This window comes from Elephas maximus, chromosome 11, assembly GCF_024166365.1.
Source record: "Elephas maximus indicus isolate mEleMax1 chromosome 11, mEleMax1 primary haplotype, whole genome shotgun sequence".
NCBI classification, from domain to species: Eukaryota; Metazoa; Chordata; class Mammalia; order Proboscidea; family Elephantidae; genus Elephas; species Elephas maximus.
In genome coordinates this window covers 67,906,660-67,931,920 of record NC_064829.1, presented here as the reverse complement: position 1 = coordinate 67,931,920, position 25,261 = coordinate 67,906,660, and the positions used below count along the sequence as shown (strand labels likewise).

General features: G+C 45.6%; 1 protein-coding gene across 1 annotated transcript in view; it reads left to right on the top strand.

Annotated features, from left to right (window-relative positions):
• The window catches only part of CCBE1 (collagen and calcium binding EGF domains 1), a 264,261-nt gene that overhangs the window by 225,964 nt on the left and 13,036 nt on the right, over positions 1 to 25,261 (top strand). The window contains exons 5-7 of the mRNA XM_049901887.1: positions 1,396 to 1,548; positions 13,775 to 13,878; positions 23,937 to 24,057. Of these exons, the coding sequence (XP_049757844.1) occupies positions 1,396 to 1,548; positions 13,775 to 13,878; positions 23,937 to 24,057 (378 nt within the window). The remainder of the gene's footprint in view (positions 1 to 1,395; positions 1,549 to 13,774; positions 13,879 to 23,936; positions 24,058 to 25,261) is intronic.

Here is a 25,261-nt window from a genome sequence, read left to right as displayed (position 1 = left end):
AGTTCTAGCCATAGATTCCCTGGCTTCTCCCCAGTGGCACCTGGGATGGTACCTCAACTCATGAAAAATGGTGTTGAGACCACCAAGTGAATAAGGCAGGAGACCCATAGCCTCTCCTACAAAGAGTGCGGTATGTAAGGCTCCATAAGGCTCAGGTCCCATGCACAAGGCTTTTAAGTTTGCAGTAGCTACTCACCTCTTCTTTACATATGGGGGCTTAGGGATCTGTTGAACTTGTGTTCTGCTAAGATTTGCATCTATTTCCATCTCCCATGTCAATCTTTCCTCCCCCTTCTGGGCAACACAGGCAGCTTCACACTCAGGGTTTAGGGACCTGGAGAAAGGCTATCAGGCTGAGGAGCTACCCAGGAGGACCCAGCTGTGACTTCTTGGTCTGTAGATGACCTAGATCTCGCTGCCGGGGAGCATCCCAATGGCCTCGCTCTCTAGGCACACACAGGGCTGTCAGAGGTGGGTCCTTGGAAGCTTGCCTAGGGAGTGACTAGGAAGTTGTTGGCATCCTAAAGTTCAGGCCTGGGCTCTGTCTGCCCACCACATGTGCACAGTCTGGGGCTGCAGGCCCTGTTTCCCATCCACTGCCACCTGGTGTCTTCAGCCAGTGGACATGAAACGGATTTGTGCCTCCCTCTCATGCCCTGGTGGGAAACATTTTTGTTTCCACCGCATTCAGCAGGGAAGCAAGTCTGTGATGTGCACAGATAACATGGATTTTTAATGGCTACTTGTTTGATGGTCTCATGGCTCATTTCCCCAGCTCATAAGGAGTCTGCTTTGGTCATTGATGAGGCAGAAATTTCCTGGGGAAAACTCTCTCCGTTAGACCCATGATGACCATTTGCTTTTATCAGAAGTGGCTTTTCCCAGATACAATCGTGTCTCTTAACTAGGAAGGAGCCCTTGCTAAGTGACCTTGGGTCACCATCATGCTGCTCGGAACCTACCACCAAAAAGGGGACATAAAAATGCTCAGCACACTAGGGTAATTGCAAAAAATTACTTGTATAATGTTTACTTGTCGAAGTGTGTTGCCATCCATTATCTCATTTTCTAAGAAGCCTTTCAAAGGATTTAGGGCAGGCTTCATTATCATTGTTTTATAGGTGAGAATTTTGAACTCCAGCAATACAGACACCAGAGCCACAGTCAGACCCCACCTCTGGTCAGTTTATAACCATGGTGGAAACTGCCTGGGGTGCTTTTTCCAAGGATGGCCATGTTTCTAGCTTCCCACTTTATCCCAGGCCTCTTGGATAGAGGTTAGGCAAAGACACTTTGCAGACACTATACTGAGAGGCCAAGCCTCATGTCACCTGTTGGGTAGGAAGTGAATTCTCTAAAGCTGTCTGAGTGTTGTCCGCATGTGTTCAAACCCAGATATCGACGAGTGCGCCAACAGCAATGAGACGCTCTGTGCGCACATCTGCATCAACACCCTGGGCAGCTACCGCTGCGAATGCCGGGAGGGCTACATCCAGGAGGATGACGGCAAGACGTGCACCAAGGCGGATAAATACCCCAATGACACTGGTGAGTAGGCTGACTATCATTGTCCCCCTGACCCCCTAGCACTTGGGAGCCCAGCAGGGCTCCTCAGGCAGCAGTTGGCAGGAAGGGGCATTTATAGGAATGGTAGGTGGGGCCTGGGTAAGAGGAAGGTAGAATATATAGAATCAAGCCCCTTCTAAGGAGACTTAGAGAAAGGGATGCCCATTAGCAGCAAGGGTTGTAAGTGGGTGTGTATAGGGGGAAGCGCTCTCCCAAGCTGAGCTATAAACCAGTATAAAGCTTAGTTACGTTTTTTAGACTAAACTAGGGTGAGCAGAGGAGAGGCCAGAAACACTGTGTTCTCTCAAAGAAATGGGCTGAAACATAAATATGACGCACTGGCATGTAAAGTAGCAACATACATCAGTGCTACTCAAAGTATAGTCCAGGGACCTGTGCCCATCCACGACCTATTATTTGGTTCATGACTGGAGAAACACAGAAATTCAGAGTGCCTAGAAGTTTTCACACCAGTTTTCCAGAGGAATGTTGTCTAAATCCAGAAATTCATGCTTTAATTTTGTATTTTTTTATTTTTCTAGTAATTCATTTTTATTGTATTTTGTAAAAGTATCAGTCTGCAGTGAATTAGAGGAAGCTTTTTTAAAGTGGCCCTTCGTCACAGCAAATTTAAAAAACTGGTGTACATTCTATTGGCTGGGTTCAACTGAGATGTCTGGTCACTGAGGGATACCATCAGCCTGAATGTTGATACTTCCTTATTTCAATTTGGAAAGAAAAGAAAACCCAAAAGCGCATGTCAGGAGTTTCAGGGGACACCTTGACAGGGGAAAGAGCACCTTACTGACTTGTGAAGCAACTCTAATCTCTCTGCCAAATTTCAAGCACTAGCCCAATAGCTACCCTCTAGGGCTTTCAGCATAGACCAAAAAAACCAAACCCAGTGCCATCAAGTCTATTCCGACTCATAGCGACCCTATAGGACAGAGTAGAACTGCCCCATAGACTTTCCAAAGAGCTCCTGGTGGATTCAAACTGCCATCCCTTTGGTTAGCAGTCGTAGCATTTAAACCCTGGTGGTAACCAGGGTTTCCTCAGCATAGACAGACCAGGGTAAAGGGCCTGTCAGCTAGGTAAAGCTTTAAAGCAAAATGGACTCTACCGGCGATGGTTGACAGACCCTCGAGAAAGGTCAAGGCAAGCAGGCTCCAGTGGACCTCCAGGTCACGCAGGAAGAAGGTGAACTGGAGAGGAGTCCTCAGCCAGGGAGATAGCCCTGGGTGGTCCTGGTGGTGCTCCTGTATCCACCTTCTAGGCCAACTGCTGTATCATCTGCACCAGCCCAGCTCTTGGGCTCAGCTCTTCTGAACCTCCCTCCAGAAGGGAACGTGGCAGGGACACCATCAGGAGAGGTTGGGTGGGCCAGGGGCATCCTGGGTGGGAGGGGTGTTGAAGTTGTGGGGAAGGGATTCCTAGGGCATAGCCCTTTTACCAAGAAATGCAGGGGAGGTGAAAAGGCCAGAACTATTGGAGGCTTTCAGGAGATAGAGATTCTTGGGCGTAGCCTGAGGTTCAAAAGGGAGTGGCAGGCAGCCGCCATCAGCTGAGGACAACAAACAGATGGCGCCCAGCTGCCTCACAGGGAAAAAGTACAAAGCGAAATTCTGAGGACAACTGGGCTGAGTCATGAGGAGGCCGCCGTATATCAGAAGGAGATGCAAAAGATCCATGTGGAGCCAACTCAGGCTTGGGCGATTTGGGATTGTTTAAATGGAGAGGGCTTGATGACACATTTGGAGGCCTGAAGCATGTGGGGTTTGCCTACCCAGGGGTGTGCTGAAAGCCTAAGCAGTCTTTTTTGGTATAAGTGTCAACTGAGGAAAAATAATATTTATAGACCATATTTTTTTAATTCAAAATTAAAATCCCTTTGTTTTGGATTACAGTGAAGGGAGGAAGGGAGGGACAAGAATGTGTAATCTTCCCTCTGAGATTGTGTTGTTTATCGAGAGGGAGAATCTCATTGAAAATGAGGAGCTACTTTTTAGCCACTGACAGGTTCATGTGCGGGCTGGTTTGAGAATGAGCAGCAAGAAAGCAGTTTCCTGGTTTTTCTTTCTAGATTTGGGTTTCCCGCCATGTTCTGAGCAAGGTACCTGCAGGTTGTGGGCTGTTCATCCTGGCATGTCCATTGTCCCTTTGCCTACCTTTATACACAGGTGAAATCTTCTTGTTCACAGGGACAGAAAGGGCAGCGGTGAGCAACCCTGTCTACAGCATAACCATCAAGAGCAGCAGCAATGAACACTTAGGGCTGAGTGTCAGATGTGAGACGAGATGAGATGTTAGTTTAGTAGCAAGGGGACCTGGCCCTGCCCAGGAGGAGCTTCCGCCTGGTGGGGTAGAGGCGTCTGCAGGGAGACCTAGCTGTCTTAGTCAGTGCTGCTGTGACACAAACACTCCAGGCCGATAGCTTTAAAGAACAGAAGTTTATTTCTCACAGTTCTGGAGGCTAAATAGGACATGTGGATTTCTTTCTTGTCAGTAGTCCCAGGTGTTCCGTGGTGTTCCTTGGCTTGTAGACTATCCTCATATGGTGTCTGTCTTCCTCCGTTTGTGTGTGTGTGTGTTTTGCCAAAACATCTACTTACAGTCTGGAGACAGAACATACCCTAGGGAAACTTCCTTTTCAACTGATTGAGAATTACATGGCATAAGATTACATTATGGAACGTGATTACATTGCCTCAGATTACATTATGGAAGGTAACCTGACCTGCCAAGGCCAAGTGATTTAATCACATGTAACTACTCCTTAACAGCAACTAGACTAGTGCTTGGCCAAACAACTGAGAACCATAGCCAGGCCAAGTTGACACATAAAATTAACCGTCACGCCACCTTAACTAACAGTAACCAGAGAAGCCAGATGGCACTTACAAAGACTGGTATGAGGCTTTGTATGCTGAGTTTATTTGTTCTTTGGTCTGAGTGACCCCCACTGCCTGCGGTAATTCCTAGATTCTCCAGCCACGCCCATTGTCAGTCCCCCGAGGCAGTGAGCCCCATACAATCTCCCTACTCTGTGGTACCCTCAGGGAGGCCCTGACTCAGAGCAACTGTGACAGTGTCTGCCAGGTGAGAGACACCTCCTCAGCAGTGAGGACCCAGGGAGGGGCTTGTCAGGACCAGAAGGCGGGAAGCTTTGTTGCGTCTTTGAAATTAGCAGTCTATTGTGCTAACCCAGTACTGGGACCGCACTCATTTGTTCCCTTCTCTAAGAAATGAATTGTGCTTCTTAAAAATGTTTCACACAAACAAAAAGTTTCAGTCAAGTACAAGAGATCAAGAATTCTAGTTTGGTGATGACCAGTTTGACTTCTATGGCTAAGAATGAGCCAATTAAAAAAAAAAAAAAATCGGAGCACTGGTAATTATAAAGGATATCTATGTACAAGCTTGCCTTTGCACCAGAAGATCCTTTCTCTAGCATTTCTTCTATTTAAAAACATATTTCATCTTAACCACTTAGTACAGCATTTCCCCCAATTATTTCTACAAAAATTTGGGGTCCTGTGAGATGATGATAAACATTTCTTTCTTAAAAAGTTTCTATGTTCACACATTTGGGTAAGTATAAATTACTGTAAGGAGCCCTGATGACACAGTGGCTCAAGAATCAGCTGCTAACTGAAAGTTTGGTAATTGGAACCTACCAGCTGTTTTGGAGAAAGATGTGGCAGTCTGCTTCCATAAAGATTACAGCCTTGGAAAGCCTGTAGGGCAGTTCTGCTCTGTCCTATGGAGTCACTGTGAGTTGGAATTGATTCAATGGCAAGGGGTTTGGTTTTGGTTTTACATTGTAAACCAGTATTTACTGTACTCTCTTAGAGATTCTCAGTGCAAGCATATTAAAAGCTCTGAAAGAGCCTACCATTAACACAAAAATGTTAATTTTTTACTAATTTTGTTAAACCTGTATTTTCCAAAATTATTTTCTTAAGAAACTCTTAGAAACATCTCACAGATAGTGGTGTCCTGAAAAATACAGTTTGAAAAACACTGAGTTATTATTATATAGATCTTAGCTCTGGGGCAGAACCTGATAGGTCACCTGGGCGACTTTCAGGCAAGGATGTTGTTTTCACCAGATGAAGCGACCCAAGTCCAGAAGGGTCTGATCTGCGGTTGGCACAGGACGATACCTCCTGGTTCTGCCACAGCAAGAGCCAGTTTGTTCCTGCTTAGAATAGTTTAAATGGAAGATGTCTTTCTGTTTAGTCAAGTAACAAGTGTCTGGTGATTATACCACTGGGGGAAAAAATAGTTGTCATTGAGTCGACTCCAGCTCACAGCAACCCCACGTGTGTCAGAGTAGGATTGTGCTGCATAGAGTTTCCATTGGCTGGTTTTTCAGAAGTAAATTGCCAAGCCTTTCTTTCAAGGCGTCTCTGGGAAGACGCAAACCTCCGACCTTTCAGTTAGCAGCCAAACGTGTTTGTGGACCCCTTATACCAATGAGCCTTGTTGTAGCACAAAACGCATTGCATAAATTAAATGGGGTTGTGAATTCTCTCCTCTTCCTCCTCCCTCCTCACCCTCCTCCAAATATAACAGCTACAAATAGTAAAAAAAAAAAAAAAAAAACCCTGATACAACACCACTATCTGCTGCCTCATACCCTCCCATCCCTCCACTACCAGCAGCATTAAAAAAAGAATTTCTCAGTGTTCCCTTTTCAGTAGCTTGTCTCCACTGAATTCATCACATATGTATGGAGGACTAGCATTTGGGTTTTACTAAGAGAAACATTCCAACACCAATAACCAGGGATATTTGGGGATAGGGACTGTGAGGAGTAATTCATATACTTAATTAAAAATGTGGGAAAGGACAGGCAATTGGTAAGCCGTGAATATTAAAGTCTAGCTGAAGTGATGGCACCACTGAGAAGGCAGGGCCTGGCTTGGATAGTCCTGGCAGAAAACGCAAGTGCCCTGGTGGGGTTTCTCGGACAGCTGAGATGTGGTAGAAAGCGCCTTGGCTTGAAGGTTGGAGCTGGTCGCCAGCACCTGTTTGGTGTTACCCTGCTGAGTGAACTTGGCCACGTCTCTGGGCCTCAGTTTCCTCATCTGTAGACATGAGGGTTGGACTAGATAAGTTCAGAAGACCCTTTCACCCTCTCAAGTCTTTTTCAAAAGTTGACATGATTTAAATTAACATAAGCAATCTGAGCCCCTGCCTACCCTATAACCCCACAAGAAGTCTTCTTTCCTTCATCCTCCGTTTAAGCTCAGCCAGGACTTGGAAACATACCCAGCTCCAATGCCTTCTAAGCAGAGAACTTTCCTTACAATATCTAAAAGGTGTGTAATTAACACATCCAGACATTCATCTCAGCAACAGGAAATGTCAGGGGCCAAAGGAGTCCGGCACTCTCAACATCAGATGTAGCTAAGCTGTTTCGTCTGCTTTGGCCTAATTAATAAATCTGCTGTTTCACCATGGTCATTTGTTTAATGAATAGATAACTAGTGAGTATAAACACATGTGATCTAAAGCCTCCTCTCCCTGATCCTGTGTGTGTGTATGTTTTAACTTTGCATTGTCTAATGTCTGTAACATTATAGTCAAAGGAATCTAAAAATCAAACCCAGTCACAGCTCATTCATAGGAATGTGTGCAGAGCGCACAAGGCACCTGGCATCAGAACTGCCCTGAAGATGGAAAGGTTGCAGTCCACACACAGCCTTGGGGACCTCAAGCTGTCTGGCTAATAGGCAAGAGTAGCATGTTCAGTCACTTTGATTTCGTCTTTGAAAATATGTAGCTGGAGCCAGTCCAGTCACCCCAGGGAGTCTGGGTAACACGAATGGGAAGGCAAATTAAGGCAGTGTTGGCTCTGTGATAATTAGCTTGCCGGTCTCTATTTTTCAACTTTTGTTTATTTTCTGATAAAGTGACCAGGACCTCTAGCATGCATTAGAGTTCAAAGTGTCAGAGGAGGCCAGGTGTTTCGTATCACTTTCAAGCTCCACTAACCCATGTGTAGATCAGTGGCACTCAACCTTGGAACCACCTGGGGAACATTAACAAATGCTGACTTGTGCCACCCCCAGGTGGGTGGGTAGGGTGCAGCATAGTCATCGAGATGCTTAAAAGCCTCCCAAAACCAGGCCAAACCAGGTGCCATCAAGCCAATTCCAACTTATGGTGCAGAGCCAAACTGTGCTCCGTAAGGTTTTCATGGCTATATATCTTCAGAAACAGATTGCCAGGTCTTTCTTCCAAGGCGTCTCTGAGTGGGTTCAAACTGCCAAATTTTTGGTTAGGTAGTTGAGCACTTAACCATTTGCACCACCCAGGGACGCCTTAAAAGCTCCCCAGGTGATTGTAATGTGCCGCCACCAGGGTTGAGGCCAAATCTGCAATCAGCTTTTAAAAACAAATATGCTCTGTTCATATGTGGCAACATCCATATAAAATGTGTTGGGGGTATTTTAGATTACTAAAATGTATTCAATAGTACTTATGGTATCTCAGCAGTCATTATTCCTAATCCTTAAGATTTACACCCTGCTTTTTTTTTGGCATCAGTAAAAATTAGAGCTACCTGCCCCCTGGTGGCTCATCTGTAATATTGCACCTTTAAAATCTGAACACATGGGAGCAAAATGTTCCAAGATACCTCACCAGACTTTTCTCAGAGACACATGACACAGCATTAATTCAGGGACCTGAGAACATACAAAATCGGAAAATTCTACCCAGATTTCTAAATAAATTACTAATGTAGCATGTTGTTTGTTGTTGTTGTTAGGTACCATCGAGTTGGTTCCAACTCATAGCGACTCTAAGTACAATGCAACGAAGTACTGCCCAGTCCTGTGCCATCCTCATAATCATTGTTATCCGTGAACCCATATGCAGCCACTGTGTCAGTCCATCTCATTGAGGGTCTTCCTCTTATTTCACTGACCCTCTACTTTACCAAGCATGACTGGTCCCTCCTGATAACATGTCCAAAGTATGAGACAAAGTCTTACCATCCTTCTAATGAGCGTACTGGCTATACTTCTTCTAAGACAGATTTGTTTGTTCTTCCAGCAGTCCATGATATATTCAATATTCTTCGCCAACACCATACTTCAAAGCCATCAATTTTTCTTATGTCTCCTTTATTCATTGTCCAGCTTTCACATGCATATGAGGCAGTTGAAAACACCATGGGTTGGGTCAGATGCAGATTAGTCCTTAAAGTGACATCTTTGCTTTTTAACACTTTAAAGAGATCTTTTGCATCAGATTTGCCCAATGCAATGCATCCTTTGATTTCTTGACTGCTGGGTATTGATTGTGTATCCAACTAAAATGAAATCCTTGGCACCTTCAGTATTTTCTCCATTTATCACGGTGTTGCTTGTTGGTCCAGTTGTCAGGATTTTTATTTTATTTATGTTAAGGTGTAATCCATACTAAAGGCTGTGGTCTTTGATCTTCACCAATAAGTGCTTCAAGTCCTCTTCACTTGTGTCATCTGCATATCGAAGGTTGTTAATGAGTCTTCCTCCAATCCTGATGCCCCATTCTTCCTCATATAGTCCAGCTTCTTGGATTATTTGCTCAGCAGATAGATTGAATTAGTATGGTGGAAGGGTACAACCCTGATGCACACCTTTCCTTGACGTATCCCCTTGTTCTGTTCAAACACCTGCCTCTTGGTCTATGTACAGGTTCCTCGTGGGCACAATTAAGTGTTCTGGAATTTCCATTCTTGGCAATGTTATCCATAATTTGTCATGATGCACACAGTTGAATGTCTTTGCATAGTCAGTAAAACACAGGTAAACATCTTTCCGGTATTCTCTGCTTTCAGCCATGGTCCATCTGGCATCAGCAGTGACATCTCTCTTTCCACATGCTCTACTGAATCCAGCTTGAATTTCTGGCAGTTTCCTGTTGATGGACTACTGTGACCACTTTTGAATGATCTTTAGCAAAATTTTACTTGCGTGTGATGTTAATGATATTGTTTGATAATTTCTGTGCAGAGTGTCAGAGGAGGCTGGGTGTTTGTTGGATCTTCTTTCCTTGCAATGGGTACAAATATGGATCTCTTCCGGTCTGTTGGCCAATTTCTTGGCATAGACAAGTGAGCGCTTCCAGCATTACATCGGTTTGTTGAAACATCTCAATTGGCATTCCATTAATTCCTGGAGCTTTGTGTTTCACCAATGCCTTCAGTGCAGTTTGGACCTCTTCCTCCAGTACTGTCAGTTCTTGATCATATGCTGCCTCCTGAAATGGTTGAATGTCAAACAATTCTTTTTGGTACAGTGACTCTGTGTATTCCTTTCATCTTCTTTTGACGTTTCCTGTGTTGTTTACTATTTTCCCCAGAGAACCTTCAGTATTGCAACTCGAGGCTTGAATTCTTTCTTCAGTTCTTTCAGCTTGAGAAGTGCTGAGCGTGCTCTTCCCTTTTGGTGTTCTATATCCAGGTCATTATAATACTTTAATTTGGCTTCTTAAGCTACCCTTTGAAATCTTTTGTTCGGCTTTTTTTCATCATTTCTTCCTTCCGCTTCGGCTACTCTACATTCAAGAGCAACTTTCAGAATCTATTCTGACATCTATTTTAGTCTTTTTTTTTTTTTTTCCTGTCCTTTTAATGACCTCTTGCTTCTTCATTTATGATGTCCTTCCAAAACTCATCTGGTCTTTGATCATTAGTGTTCAGTGTGTCAAATCTATTCTTCAGATGGTCTCTAAATTCAGGTGGGGTATACTCAAGGTCATACTTTGGCTCTTGTGGACTTGTTCTAATTTTCTTCAACTTCAGCTTGAAATTGCATATGAGCAATTGATGGTCTGTTCCACAATTGGCCCCGGCCTTGTTCTGATGGATGATATTGAGTTTCTCCATCATCTCTTTTCACAGATGTAGTCAATTTGATTCCTGTATATTCCACCTGCTGAGGTCCATGTGTATAGTTGCCGTGCTTATGTGGAAAAATGGTATTTGCAATGAAGAAGTTGTTGGTCTTGCAAACTTCTATCATGCGATCTCTGGCATCGTTTCTATCACCAAGGCCATATTTTCCAACTACTGATCCTTCTTCTTTGTCTCCAACTTTTGCATTCCAATTACCAGTAATTATCAATGTATCTTGATTGCGTGTTTGATCCATTTCAAATTTCAGAAGTTGATAAAAATCTTCAGTTTCTTCACTTTGGCCTTAGTGGTTAGTGCATAATTTTGAATAAAAGTTATATTAACTGGTCTTCCTTGTGTGTGTGTGTGTGTTGCTGTTGAGTCAATTCTGACTCATAGCGACCCTATAGGACAGAGTAGAACTGTCCCCATAGGGTTTCCAAGGGGCAGCTGATAGATTTGAACTATCGACCTTTTGGTTAGCAGCCAAATGCTTAACCACTGTGCCACCAGGGCCCCGTCTTCCTTATAGGCATATGGATATTATTCTATCACTGTTAATGTACTTCAGGATAACCCACCCCAACCACCGCCATCGAGTCGATTCCGACTCATAGCAACCCTATAGGACTTGAAATTTCCTTTTTGACAATTAATGTGACACCATTCCTCTTCAATTTGTCATTCCTGGCATAGTAGGCCCTCTGATTGTCTGATTGAAAATGGCCTAATACTAGTCCATTTCAGCTCACTAATGCCTAGGATATAGGTGTTTATGTGTTCCATTTCACTTTTGACGACTTCCAATTTTGCTAAATTCATACTTCGTACATTCTACGTTCCAGTTATTAATGGATGTTTGCAGTTGTTTCTTCTCATTTTGAGTCATGCCACATCAGCAAGTGAAGGTCCCAAAAGCTTGACTCCCTCCACGTCATTAAGCTCTATTCTACTTTGAGGAGGCAGCTTTTCCCCAGTTGTATTTTGAGCACCTTTCAACTTGAGTGTCTCATCTTCCAGCACTATATCAATGTGCCACAGCTATTCATAAGGTTTTCACTTGCCGATTTTTCCAGAAGTAGACTGCCAGGTCCTTCCTCCTAGTCTGTCTTAGTCTGGAAACTCAGCTGAAACCTGTCCACCAAGGGTGACCCTGCTGGTACTTGAAATACTGGTGGCAAAGCTTCCAATATCACAACAACACACAGGCCACCACACTACAACAAACTGACAGACACGTGGTGGACTACTAGGCATTATTGTGGACAAGTGACAGCAGGAATGAACCCCAGTTCAGAATGGATTGTGACTGGTGGGTTCAAACCACTGACCTTTTGGTTAGCAGCAGAGCACTTAACCACTGCACCACCAGAGCTCCTTTTTCTGGGTGCTTACATGTGTTATTTCTTTCAATCCTTATAGCACCCCCATGTAGTAGATGCTATTAATTTATCTTTCAAGGAACGGAAGCTCATAGAGCTTGTAACTTGCCCAACCTAAAAGGTACTAAGTGGCAACAGCAATATTCGGACCCAGATCATCTAACTCCAGCAGAGTCCACACTCTCAACTGCTGTGCTTCCTTGCTTCTGTGTCAGTGGGAACTTCAGTGGTCTTTCAGATTAAGTTATTCTTGATTTTCTGTGTTCCGATAATTCACATGATCTTAGGACCTACCTGTCTGCCTTAGACTGGGTTCTCTAAATAAACAAAACCAATGGAGCAAATAAGAGAAAGAGAGAGAGAGAGATTTATCTCCATGAAATGGCTCACGTGGTTGTAGAGGCTGGCAAGTCCCAAGTCTGTGGGTCAGACTTCAGGTTAGAGGCTTCCCCTGACTCACATAGCTACAGGGGCTAACAAACCCAAGATCGGCAGGTCAGATGGCAGGCCGCTGGCTCAAGTGCCAAGAACCAGAGGTCAGATAATGATGAGCCAGATGCAGGATCCAGAGCGAGCAAGTGAGCTTTGCCAGAAACGTCCATATATATATTGGATACAGGCCATATCCCTGAGGAGACTCCCCTTACAGCTGACTGGCTGATGACATCAGATCACATCATGGAAGATGACTACATCATTACATAACTGCCAAACCACTGAGAATCATGGCCCAGCCAAGTTGACATATAACCTTAACCATGACACTATCCTATACCACACTACCAGGAATTGCTGGTAGGGTGGAGCCATAGAACCACCTTTGGGGTGCAGAAAACAGCTTAGGCATTTTCAGGTAAAAGGTTACTCACTAGGGTCTCTTCTGGAGAATGGTGATTCTTGAACTTGGGTGAGCATTCGAGTCACCTGGGAGGCTTTATTAGAACAGTGTGCTGGGAACATCCCCAAGGTTTCTGATTCTGAGAACTTACATTTCTGACAAGCACCCAGATGATGCTGATGCTACTGGTTTGGGGTCACACTTTGAGAACCACTCCCTGAGGGCCTGCCTGGCAGATCAGGGGTTCTGGACAGAACTCCAATAGCAGGCTCATTCCCTGTTCCCCATAGTGGCAGATTTGGACCCTGCAGGTGCCCAGCCTGTGCACACAGCACTGTGGCAGACCTGATGCCAATGACTTTCCTTCTCCGGATCTTGCTGCCTCCCCAGCTGCCAACCGCATCAGGCCCCAGGTGGGCTGTGTCCAGAATGTCCACCTCATCTGCATCATGACTCCCCGCCCCGCTGTGAGGTCTGTTGTCTGGCCTTGCTACGCCCCCTTGGAATACGTGGTTCTCAGAGGTAACAAAGACCATCTCTGTGAGCCCCGCACAAGAGTCCTACTGCCTGGCACGGTGGATGATTTACAGAGCCTGAAAATTAGCCTTTGAAAATCCAAATCCATTACCATCGAGTGTCTCCTGACTCATAGTGACCCCATAAGACAGAGTAGAACTGCCCCATAGGGTTTCAGAAGCCGTAATCTTTACGCAAGCAGACTGCCACATCTTTCTCCAACAGAGCAGTTCAAACCTCTGCCCTTTCAGTTAGTAGCAGAGTGCTTAACCAGGGCTCCTAAAATTGGCCTTAGAGAGGAGTATAAACTCCCTCTGATTTATAAGGCCTGTCTCCTGGAAAGGACCAAGATGCGCATCTTCACATGTAAAAGAAGGGACACTAGGGAAGCCTAGAGGGGAACAGCTGAACCTAAAATGCAGCAGCCGGGGCCTCACTCTCCACCCTCTCCCCCTCCCTGACCTAAGCATGCTGTCAGTGACCCCCGAACTGTGAGATCACACACCCACCCCTCGCACGCTCGCCAGTCGCCGGTCCTCACAGGACTGCAGTTTGTGACACGGTCTCCCTCCACAGGGCTGGATGAGAAGGCCAAGAATGCTGTGCAGGCCGGGACCTGCTGCGCCTCGTGCAAGGAGTTCCACCAGATGAAGCAGACAGTGCTGCAGCTGAAGCAGAAGGTGGGTATGCCGAAAACAATGAAATAAAGTGAGGCCTTGGTGGAGGAGAAGTGGAAGGCTGTGTGGGAAGAGTAGGAAAAGGCATCTTCACCCCTGACCTCCTTGGTAGGATAAGGGGTAATTCATGTTTAAAAGTGCCTGGTTAGTACTTGGATGGGAGACCACCTGGGAATACTGGGTCAAGCTAAGTTTGGACTCAGGGTGCTTTGCCCACCACCTTCAGGGCTAATGATCTAAAGGGCAACAAAACACAAGGAAGGCAGGAAGTTGATTGTTGTTGTTGGTTGCCATGGATTCGCCCCCACTCACGGGGACTCAGTGTGTTACAGAGTAGAACTGCTCCCTGGGGTTTTCTTGGCTGTAATCTTAACAGAAACAGATCCTCCAGTTTGTCTTCTGCAGAGTGGCTGAGTGGGTTCGAACTGCCAGCCTTTAGGTTAGCAGCTAATCGAAAACCAGTTGCACTACCCAAGCTCCTGGGAGATGACTGTTGTTTTTAGCTGCCATCCAGTCAGCTCCTGACTCATGGCAACACCATGTGTTGATTAGGTGATTATGAAAGTAGGCTGCTAGGGGAGGGGCAGGTGGCAACTCCAGAGAAGATGAGCTGTGACTTTGTGACTGTCAAATGAGTGTCCAGACGCATGGCCCTGGGACAGACGTCTGTGATTACATTCCGTCTACTATTTTATCTGTTTTATCCAGTGGAGAACATCCTCTTTCTAAACTTCCATCAACCAGATTTCTGCAGCAGCTATATTTTCACATTTAAAGATCAAAGCATAGCCCGGGCTTTGTCTGGGCTCCGTGCGCCTAGGCATTGCAGCAGTCCTGAGCTAATGCTGGCGTTCGAAGCGCACATGAGGAATAAGTCACTTTTAAAGGCATCTATTAGAATGCACTGCATTCTGCAGTTTGCAGCTCAGCTGCTTTGGTGCCGTGCGCCACAGATGGGAGGATTGGATCACTTTATAAAAGGCTTCCACCCATGTCTGATGGATTTCCAGGTCTCCAGTAATGTAGTTATGCTGTGAGAGTACCCCATGATGACCTAGTGATCTAACTGCTGGAACGACTGTCCAGGATCCAGGTAGATGGTAATTATACCAAAGGTCACTCAATGCGCTGGTTTTGTCAGCGGGTCAGAAATTTCTCTGATGCAGTTAAAACATAAACTTACTGGTTTGCTTATTTAATTGCTTCCACTCAAGACTCTTAGCACATCAAAGAAGTATATACAATCTGTTTGACTTTGGCATCCAGTTATTCCAAAGGGCAAAGGTAAACATGAGACAATATCACTTTTCCATGTTTAACAACCATGCAGCCAACCCCTAATGAGAACCACAGCTACCAGTTAAACAAGCAGATCAATAGGCTGAGAAGACAAATGACTTTTCAGGCCTTTTGCATGCTGTTAGTGAACATGTTGTTAACGTTAGCAGAGGCATATGTATATTTAATGCATAATTGTGAGTAAAACATGGATTCAACCCTAAATAGCTTGTGATCTAATAGGGAGATGAGGCAGAAAACTGTGTGTGTACATACTTAAACACAGAAATACATAAATACATCCTTCACAGCTATTCCCAGGTAGAGCATGGATTGGTAATGGTGTTTACTGAACATATCCAAGAAGGGGTTCAGGGAAGGAATACGTTTGCGTTTCATAGGTCAGAGGATCGGGACATGGTGGAAGCAGTTGATCAGTGTCTCAAGGCATAAAGCTACCCTCAGTTTCCTTCCTGGGGCAGCTAATCCAGGAGCTATAGGCAGCTGTTTCCGGCCAGGGCATCAACTCCACAAGAGAAAGACCTGGCAATCTGCTTCCATAAAGATTGCAGCCTTGGAAACCCTGTGGGGCCATTCTGCTCTGTCATATTGGGATTGCTATGAGTCGGAATTGACTCCACAGCACATAACAACAACAGCATTAGAACGGGTTGCACTCTACGGTTTATAAAGCAGTTTTACATCCAGGATCTCACTGCATTCCACCATGGCCCTTTAAGAAAGATGCTAATGTTTCAGAGAGGGAAAGAAGCTGCCCAAGAGGCAAGGCCAGCACTAAAACCCAGGTCTTCCTGCCCACTTCCCCTGTGCTGGTGTTTGGGTCAGAAGTGGGTCTCTAACTTCATCACACAACTGCTAATGCCATCTGTTCTGTTCCTTGTGGAACAGCCAAAAAAGAGTGTAGGACGTCTGCCCGAATGAACAGTGGCCCAGAAGGAGGTATGGCATTGGGACTGTGACCAACCCACAGTATATAATGGTGTGCAAACATGTTGTGCCACACCGGGAGCGCGCAGTCAGCACAGTCCCGGCTCTGGGAGACTCTGCAGTCCCACCCCTGGGTTCTTCAGTGGTAAGTTGTCAGGAAGAAAGCTGGAGCAGCCACCTATAAATTCAAACAAGCTTGAGAGACATCTTGAAATGGGCAAGGCTAAACTGTAATGTCTGGGGATGCACAGTTGGGTAATATTATATTTTATGTACGTATCTTATTACATATATTAAAATATGGATCGTATGTTCTTGCTGGGTATTGATTGTGATGCATAGAGACCCCATGTGACAGAGTAGAACTGCTCTGTACGCAGAGTAGGACTGCTCTGTAGGGTTTTCTTGGCTGTAACATTTATGGAAGCAGATTGCCAGGTCTTCCTTTCACATAACATATAATACATGGCATATGTTTTAAAATTATGTACTATAAAATGTTTATATGTGTTATGTATCAAGGTATAACATATTGTAAAATATATAACCCATTCCCGTTGCCATCAGGTCAATTCCGACTCACAGCGACCCTATAGGACAGAGTAGAACTGCCCCGTAGGGTTTCCAAGGCTGTAAATCTTTATGGAAGTGGGCCGCCACATCTTTCTCCTATGGAACAGCTGGTGGGTTCAAGCCATTGACCTTTTGGTTAGCAGCCGAGCACTTAACCACTGTGCCACCAGGGACCCCTATAAAATATATACATATGTTTTATTAATATAAAAGTCAGGATAGTGGTTAATTTTGGCAGGAGATCATGATGGGGCAGAGGCCACAGCGGGGCTTCTGGGGCTTCCAGCAAAGTTCTGTTTTTTGACCTGGGTGTTGATTAAAAGGGTGCTTGCCTTATAATAATTTGGTAAGATGTATATTTGTTTTGTGGGGTTTCCAGAGTGTGTGTTTTATTTTCCAATTAAAAGTGTTTTCAAATGGCTCGCAAACTCCAGTGCCTCTACCTCCACCATTTCTCATGTGGGCGGAAAAAAAACAAGCGATTCAGCTAGAAAGGGAGAGTTGGGTGGTAGATCAGATAACAGTCACTTAGCTTTTAGACGGGGGCCCAGTCCTGCCAAAGCTCTGAAGAAAAATCAGAGCCAACGTGCCAGCCAATTTTTTAAAGCCACTTGTTTTCTGGCCGCACCGACTGATTTCAGAAGTGGGATCACCACAGTGTCCCAAGAAGGTGAGACTCCAGAGAGAGTGGCCTGGCTTCCTGGGGTCAGACAAGGCCAGGCTGAGTAGGGGTTTAACAGTGTGTTGAGCCTCCTTGGGTGGATGACGAAGCAGAGGGGAGGGGAGCAGGGGATCTTACTCCTCGTGGGTTGAAATATGTCCCCTAAAAAGATATGTTTAATTCCTATACCGAGGTGCCTGTGAGTGTGACCTGATTTGGAAATAGGGCCTTTGCAGATGTAATCATGTGGAGATGACTAGAGTAGGATGATTGGAGTAGGTGGGCCCTAAATCCAATATGACTGGTCCTTAGAAGAAGAGAATAGGCACAGACACACAGGGAGAGAGATTGGAGTGACGTATCTCCAAGCCAAGGGACACCAGGGATTACCACAACTCCAGAAGCTAAGAGGAAGCCATGGACAGGTTCTCCCCTAGAGCCTTCAGAGAAAGTATGGCCCTGTGGACTCCTTGATTTCAGACTTCCAGCCTCCAGAACTCTAAATCTCCATTATTTTAAGCCACCCAGTGTGTTATAACTTGTTTTGGCAGCTCTAGAAGACTAACAGAGCACTGGTGGCACACTGGTTTAAGAGCTCAGTTGCTAACTAAAAGGTCAGCAGTTCAAGCCCACCAGCTGCTCCTTGGAAACCCTCTGGAGCAGTTCTACTCTGTCCTGTAGAGTTTGGCTTTGGTTTTGAGGAGGCTAACATACTCGTAAAGGAGCAGCCTCTCCCACAGTGAGCAACTGAGGGAAGCATAAGTCATGAGTCATTCAGCATGTGTTCATTGAACACCTCCTGAGCCCTACAGTGGGCTGGGAGATGAGGAACTAACTACAAAAGGGCATGGAATAACAGTATGGAATACTGCCGTAACCAAACTTGCAGTCTTATTGGAGAAACAAAAACAGTGTGAGTCAATAAACGATTGCCTAATGGAATGAGACAGACAATGGAAGCTTCAGAAGTTAGAAGTCCAGAGGTATCAGACATGTTAGCAGATTTGCAACCTGATAGCTGCACCTCTTCACTCGAGCTCTACCTTTAGCATCAGACAAATAAATGGCTTCTCAGTAGCTTGTGGCTTTCTCTGCTACCTTGACCTACTTACTCTGTAAAATGGGTCTTCTCAGGATTGTTCAGAAGACTAATCCGTATTAAAGTGATTGCATACTGCTTGGCCAAATACCATAGTAATTTTAAGAGATGCTGTGTAGTGTAGTGGTTAAGAGCACAGATGCTGGAGACAGATTGGCTAAATTTAAGTCTCAGCTCCACCACTTGCTAGCTGTGTGACCCTGCGTAAGTTACTTAACCTCTCAGTGCCTCAGTTCTGTAAAGTGGTCATAACAGTACTATCTACAACACAGGGATTTCATGATGACCAAACAAGTTAACCTTTGTAAAGGACTCAGAGCAGTGCCTGCCACCTAGAAAGAGCTGCATATATGTTTATTAGATAAACATTTAACATGCATATGAGTTGGAATCCACTCAACGGCAACAGGTTTATGTCTTGTATAAAGTATTTTACAGACAGTCTCTCATTTATCTGTCCCAACAGTTCTGGGTGGTAGATGGTCAGTTATGGAGGCTCATAGGAAGTAATGATGTTCATAATCCCATTGGTTAAAATCCAGGGTAAGTATAGACCTTTCTTACACGATTCCACCCCTTCTCCCAAACACCTGGCAGCCCGCAGTCCCAACCTCTACTGATTTCCATGCAGAAACTCCAGCTGGGAGTTCTGGGCACCTATCTCTCAAATGCTAGTCCCTTAACTTGCCATCCATCCTGCTGACCCAGAGGAGTTGAAGGGAGCCAGAATTTAATGACCCAGCAGGAGGTCAGTCAGGAAAGCATTGATGTCACCATTGACGGGGTCATCTGATGGCTTTTACAAGGGAGGAGTCAGAGTGGCAGGGGCTGGGCAGGAGTGGGAGAGCATTTCTAGAGTCCATCCTCATGTAGGCCTCTCATTCTGGTCCGCCTACAACATCTGCAATCCGAAGATGTGATCATCTCATCCAAACCCCTCGTTTTTTAGACGTGAAGATGAAAACCTGGAAGGGTGAAGGGACTTGCCCAAAATCACGCAGCAACTTAGAGCCAGGAGCATCCCCCAGCCAAAGCGTTCTCTGTATCCATGGTTAATAGCTGCAAGTGGCTACTAGGCTGGGCGCTAGCCAGGCACCTAAAGGTTTCATCAGGTTAACCCTTCCAGCTCCTCTTTTAAGTGGATATCACCATCTCCATTTTATAGACAAGTAAATCCAGATTGTGTAGCTTACCAAGATCCCACAGGTAGAAAGTGGCAGGGCTGAGACTTAAGCATAAGCCTATTGTTTTATGCCGTCGAGTCAGTTCCAACTCATAGCCACCCTGTGTACAACAGAAACACTGGTCCTGCGCCATCCTCACAATTGTTGCTACGCTTCAACCCATTGTTGCAGCCACTGTGTCAACTCATGTTGTTGAGGGTCTTCCTCTTTTTTACTGACCCTCTACTTTTCCAAGCATGATGTCCTTCTCCAGGGACTGGTCCCTCCTGATAACATGTTGAAGTCTTGCCATCCTCACTTCTAAGGAGCGTTCTGGCTGTACTTCCTCCAAGACAGATTTGTTCGTTCTCCTGGCAGTCCATGGTATATTCAATATTCTTCGCCCACACCATAATTCAAAGGCATCACTTCTTCTTTGTTATTCCATATTCATTGCTGGACAATGAGCCCACATTTTGTTGGAATCAGATAATAGAGTTGGACCAGCCTTCGGCTGCTGGTGTTTCCCACTGCCCAGTAGTTGGGGTAGATTTGCTAATCAGGTTTCCTCATTCGTTGGCTCATCCCCTTCCCCCCAGGGCCACAGGCATGCATTTGCAGGGTGGAGTGGTCTGTTACTGTGAAAAAGTGACACCAGCTCCATTTTAAATGAATAGAAGCTCAGCTGTGTCCTGGTTTTGACTCTGAACTGTGAACACTGACCTGAAATAGTACAAAGCTGACTTTCAAGTTACACAAAATTTTGATTCTTCTGGTCACCTGTACTGGATCCTGACTGGTAGTCACATAAAAATTGAACCCATGACATCCCTGATATAGTGCCATTGTTCCTTGCATCTTTCAGGGAACACCAGATCTTCTCAAGATATGGAGGGAGACGTGTATCTGGAAGGCAGCGGCTGAGCAAGCGTCTTAGCTCGTGAGCCTGCTTGGCTATCCTTACCTAAGGGTTTTAGTGATGGCTGACAAGCTCCTGAGCTTTCTGGGACACTTCCTGAGAAGTGCAGGGGGTGCTGAGGGACCCACTGGAGGACAATGTCGAAGCATCTTTGAGCTTCCTGGCTCTCTGAGCATCCCTTGCTGCCCAAGTTGGATGGATTTCAATAGACTTGGAACTCCAAAGGGGAAAAAAAAAGCACTTGAGATAGTTCCAGACCAGGGGTCACTCCAGGCCATTCCAAGACACCTAGGGGGGCTGAAGTGGGAGTAGAACCTCTTAACCTAGGAGCCTCAGACATCCTCCCCAAGCACAAGAGAGAGACAAGAACCCTCATGGCTCAGTATGCTCTACATACCACGCTGAAGGTACACCCTGAGACCCTCTTGTGGTTTCTAAGGTTTTGCCTTATAGAAAAATCAAAAGTGCTCCATTAAAGGGCAGTGAGGTACAGGACTGGGTCAGCCACCTTGCAAAGGAACTGGAATAATTTATTCCCATAAAACGTATCAGGTAAAAGTTGTTTGCCAAAGTGCAATTCACATACGATCATGATGTTCACTTTTCATTAATATTGGGTTTCTTCCACTGGCAAGAATATCTGTCTCGATGACTAAAACAAACCATCAGCTTGTAAAACTGGATCAAAAGAGCCCCAACCCTAGCAACCACCCAGCAGAACAGGATCACTGCCAGAGTAATCCATCAGAATCATGTTTCATAATGGAAGTGCTGAATGCAATCATTGCCAAGTCTCTGTGCTCAGAAATAGGCATGAATCCAGGAGACCCAACTCCTGACGTCAGAGAATATCATCTTGGGCAGCAGAGCTTTCCCAGGCCTACCTGTAAGCCGTCACAGTCCAGAATCTTGGCTGTAGTTCAGGAGAGGGATTTGTCGCCCTCCATACACTCCCCTCCAGCCTGTGCTCAGAGAATTGAGATCTCTTGATCGTCTTTTGCCACATTCCCCTGCTATGTTACTATCGAGTCAATTTGTCCTAATCCCTGATACAAAATTCCTTCCATATTTAAAACGCATGCAGGCCCTGAAATCTCTAGGGTGATTCTGTATAACGTCTTTGACAGAGTGTGCCTCACAGCTGCATCAGAACTTCTGGGAGTCTGGAATGCTTAGGAAAAGAAGCAAATCCCTGAGGAAGCAAACAAGAGGTGACAAATGGGAACTTCACATGAAGAGCGAAAGTGAAGAAAACACCTTAATTGTTCACATCAGCATTCAACTGTTTGTTTCTTCCTCCCTAAAGTTGTGATTCTGAGTGGATATAAACCTCAGGAGGAACCTTGCACAATTTTTAATTTAGTGCTCTGTGGTGACATTAAACCCCATAGGGCACCCCTTTTTTACAGTGGCAGTCGGCCACCTCTGATCATGCACAGATAGGAGGTTCCTCTCTCTAACTCTCAGATCCAGACATGGACTCAGAGCCTCCGAGAACTCCAAGGGTAAGGATGCGATCTTCCATGTACCTCTCCTAGCCTGCGCTTCCCTCTGTCCAGAGAACCCCCAAGCAGGGCTGCGTGCAGGGGAATGGGGAGACAAGTGCAGCTTGTTTCAGAAATCACAGAGATACCTGGTTTCCCAGGACTCCGGGATCCAGAGCAAGTGATCCTCAGAAACATGCCCTTCCTCAGTTGAATTTGTACCCCTAAATTAGCTTCCTGGAGGGAAGAGACTAGAACTATCATTTATCAAGCACTTAGTATGTTCCAGGTCCTGTGCTGGGCACCCAACATAATTACCTCATCTCTTCTCTCTTCTCTCAGCCATGTTATTGCTGTTGTTAGCTGCCGTTGAGTCAGCCCCTGACTCAGGGCAATGCCATGCACAGTGAAATAGAATGCTGCCCAGTCCTGTGCCAACCCCGTGACGGACTGCAGATCGAACCATTGTGACCCATGGAGTTTTCACGGGCTCGTTTTTAGAAGTAGATCACCGGGCCTTTCTTCCTAGTCCATCTTAGTCTGGGGACTCTGTTGAAACCTGTTCATAGTAACAAGCAAACCTCCACAGACAGACAGGTGGTGGCTGCACATAAGGTGCACTGGCCGGGAGTCGAACCAGGTCTCCCCCATGGAGGCCAAGAATTCTACCACTGAACCACCAAGCCCTCATCCCAGACTTAAGAAGGGGTATTATTCTCTTCATCAGTGAGTAAATGGAGCTTTGTGGGATTCAGTTCTTACTGAAGGTCTCACAGATTGACTCAGTTTCCCTGATCTGAGGCTCCAAGGAATGCGAAGGTCATTCACTCATTTGTGCGATCCCGTTGGCTTCCCCTAGAATGAATGACCTAAGAGAGCAAGGGGGAAGCCACAATGCCTTTCATGCCCTAGTCTCAGACAATACACACTGTCACTGCTGTGAAATTCTATTGACTCGAAGCAACTCACTAAATACAGTCCACACTCAAGGGGTGGGAAATTAGCCTCCACCTTTTTGAAGGGCAGAGTGTTAAAGAATTTGTGGGCGTATTTTAAAACCACCATAGTCCCAGTTGTACCAAAGGTCATCCCAGAGTGTGCAAGTAAACTGTGAGCTACTTTCTTGGTTCTGGCTCCCAAGGCTGAGAGTCCATTAAGGGCAGGGACCAGGTCTTGGTCACCACAGTAGCCTTCAAGCTAAGCTCAGGGCCTGGCACATAGTAGGTACTCAATACATGTTTGAGCCATAAAGTAATCATTTAACAAATTGAGATTATGAAACAGGTTGTTGTTATTGTTATCATTGGCTGCCACTGGGTCAGCCCCCAACTCATGGTGACCCCATCCAAAACAGAATGAAACGCTGCCCCGTCATGCCCCATCCCCATGATCGATTGTGGATGGGACCATTGTGATCCATAGTGTTTTCATTGGCTGATTTTCTGAAAAGCCAGGCTTTCTTCCTAGTCTTCCTTAGTGTGGAAGCTCCACTGAAACCTGTTCAGCGTCACAGGAACACGCAAGCCTCCACTGACAGATGGGTGGTAGCTGCGTGCGAGGTGTGTTCGCCAAGCATCAAACTTGGATCTCCCATATGAAAAATGAGAATTCTGTCTCTGAACCACCAATGCCTTCGCACGAAACAGATTGTTCTAATTATGGTAGTAATGAGTCTAATTGTGATGTCTAGGCAATTTGGAGCCTACCTAGTCCAGGCTCTCCCACTAACCAGCTGAGTCATCTCCTATAAGTCACATTCATTAGAAGGCCTCTGGCTTTAGAAAGTCCCCTGCGGCCCCCTTGAGCCCTAACTGGCTCTGATAATGGAGACTCATTGAGAAAAGCCTTTGCTGCCTCTGCAAGGCAGACACAGCTGCACATTTCCCTTACAGTGAATCCATTCCCTCCTGACGGGGGTGTCCTCTTGTCTTCACAGATTGCTCTGCTCCCCAACAATGCTGCCGACCTGGGCAAGTACATCACTGGTGACAAGGTGCTGGCCTCAAACACCTACCTTCCCGGACCACCTGGCCTGCCTGGGGACAAGGGCCCTCCCGGTGAGTATGGAGAGGGGCATGGGAGGTGACAGAGTCATCAGCAAAGGCCTGCCAAGAGCTCGCCTTAGTCAGGGCTGGACTGTGTTCTGTAGCTTCCATCACTGAGAGCAGAAGCAGGAGCTCCAGGGCCCTGCACGGAGAATCAGGCCCTTGAGCCTGTGAAACACTCATAACCAGTAGTGACCAAGAGAAAAAGGCCATTGTGCCGGATTGGATAAGATTCCCAAAGGTAACCTCAAGTTACAGGAAAACAAAATGAAAATTATTTTTTAACCTCATTCTGGAAAAATTTAAAAATATACAAAAACAGAGTGGTATAATGAACCCCTATGGGCCCTTCACCCAGCTCTGACAACTCCTGGCTAGCCTTGTTTCTACTATTCCCTACTCTATTATTTCCTCCAGAAACCCTGGTGGCATAGTGGTTTAGTGCTACGGCTGCTAAAGAGGTCAGCAGTTCGAATCCACCAGATGCTCCTTAGAAACTCCATGGGGCAGTTCTACTCTGTCCATATAGGGTTACTATGAGTCGGAGTTGACTCAATGGCAGTGGGGTTATTTCCTCCTTCTCATTATTTAACACATTTACGTCTATGTTTATTTACATGCCTATCTATATATTGGGGTCACTCTGAGTCAGAGGCAACTCAACGGCAGTGGGTTATCTATATATTTCTTCTTTATAAGTAGTTACTAAGTAGGCTTAGTTTCTTAGTGCTGCGGTAACAGAAATACCACAAGTGGGTGGTTTTAACGAACCGAATTTTATTCTCTCACAGTTTAGTCTCTAGGGTAAGGCTTTCTCTCTCTGTTGGCTCTGGGGGAAGGTCCTTGTCTCTTTTCAGCTTCTGTTCCTCAGTTACTTAGTGATCTTCATGTGGCATGGCATCTATCTTCCCCATCTGTGCTTGCTTGCTTCTGTGCCTAATCTGCTCTTTTAATATCTCAACTGTAAGGCTTAATGGACTCGTTAACATATCTCAGAAAACCCTATTTCCAAATGGGATCACATCCACAGGTATTACCTATTTACCATTGCTGTCAAGTTGATTCCAACTCCTAGTGATCTTATAGGACAGAGTAGAACTGCCCCATATGGTTTCCAAGGAGCGGCTGGTGGATTCGAACTGCCAACCTTTAGGTTAGCAGCCGAGCTCTTAACCATTAGGCCACCAGGCCTCCTCCACAAGTATAGGGGTTGGAA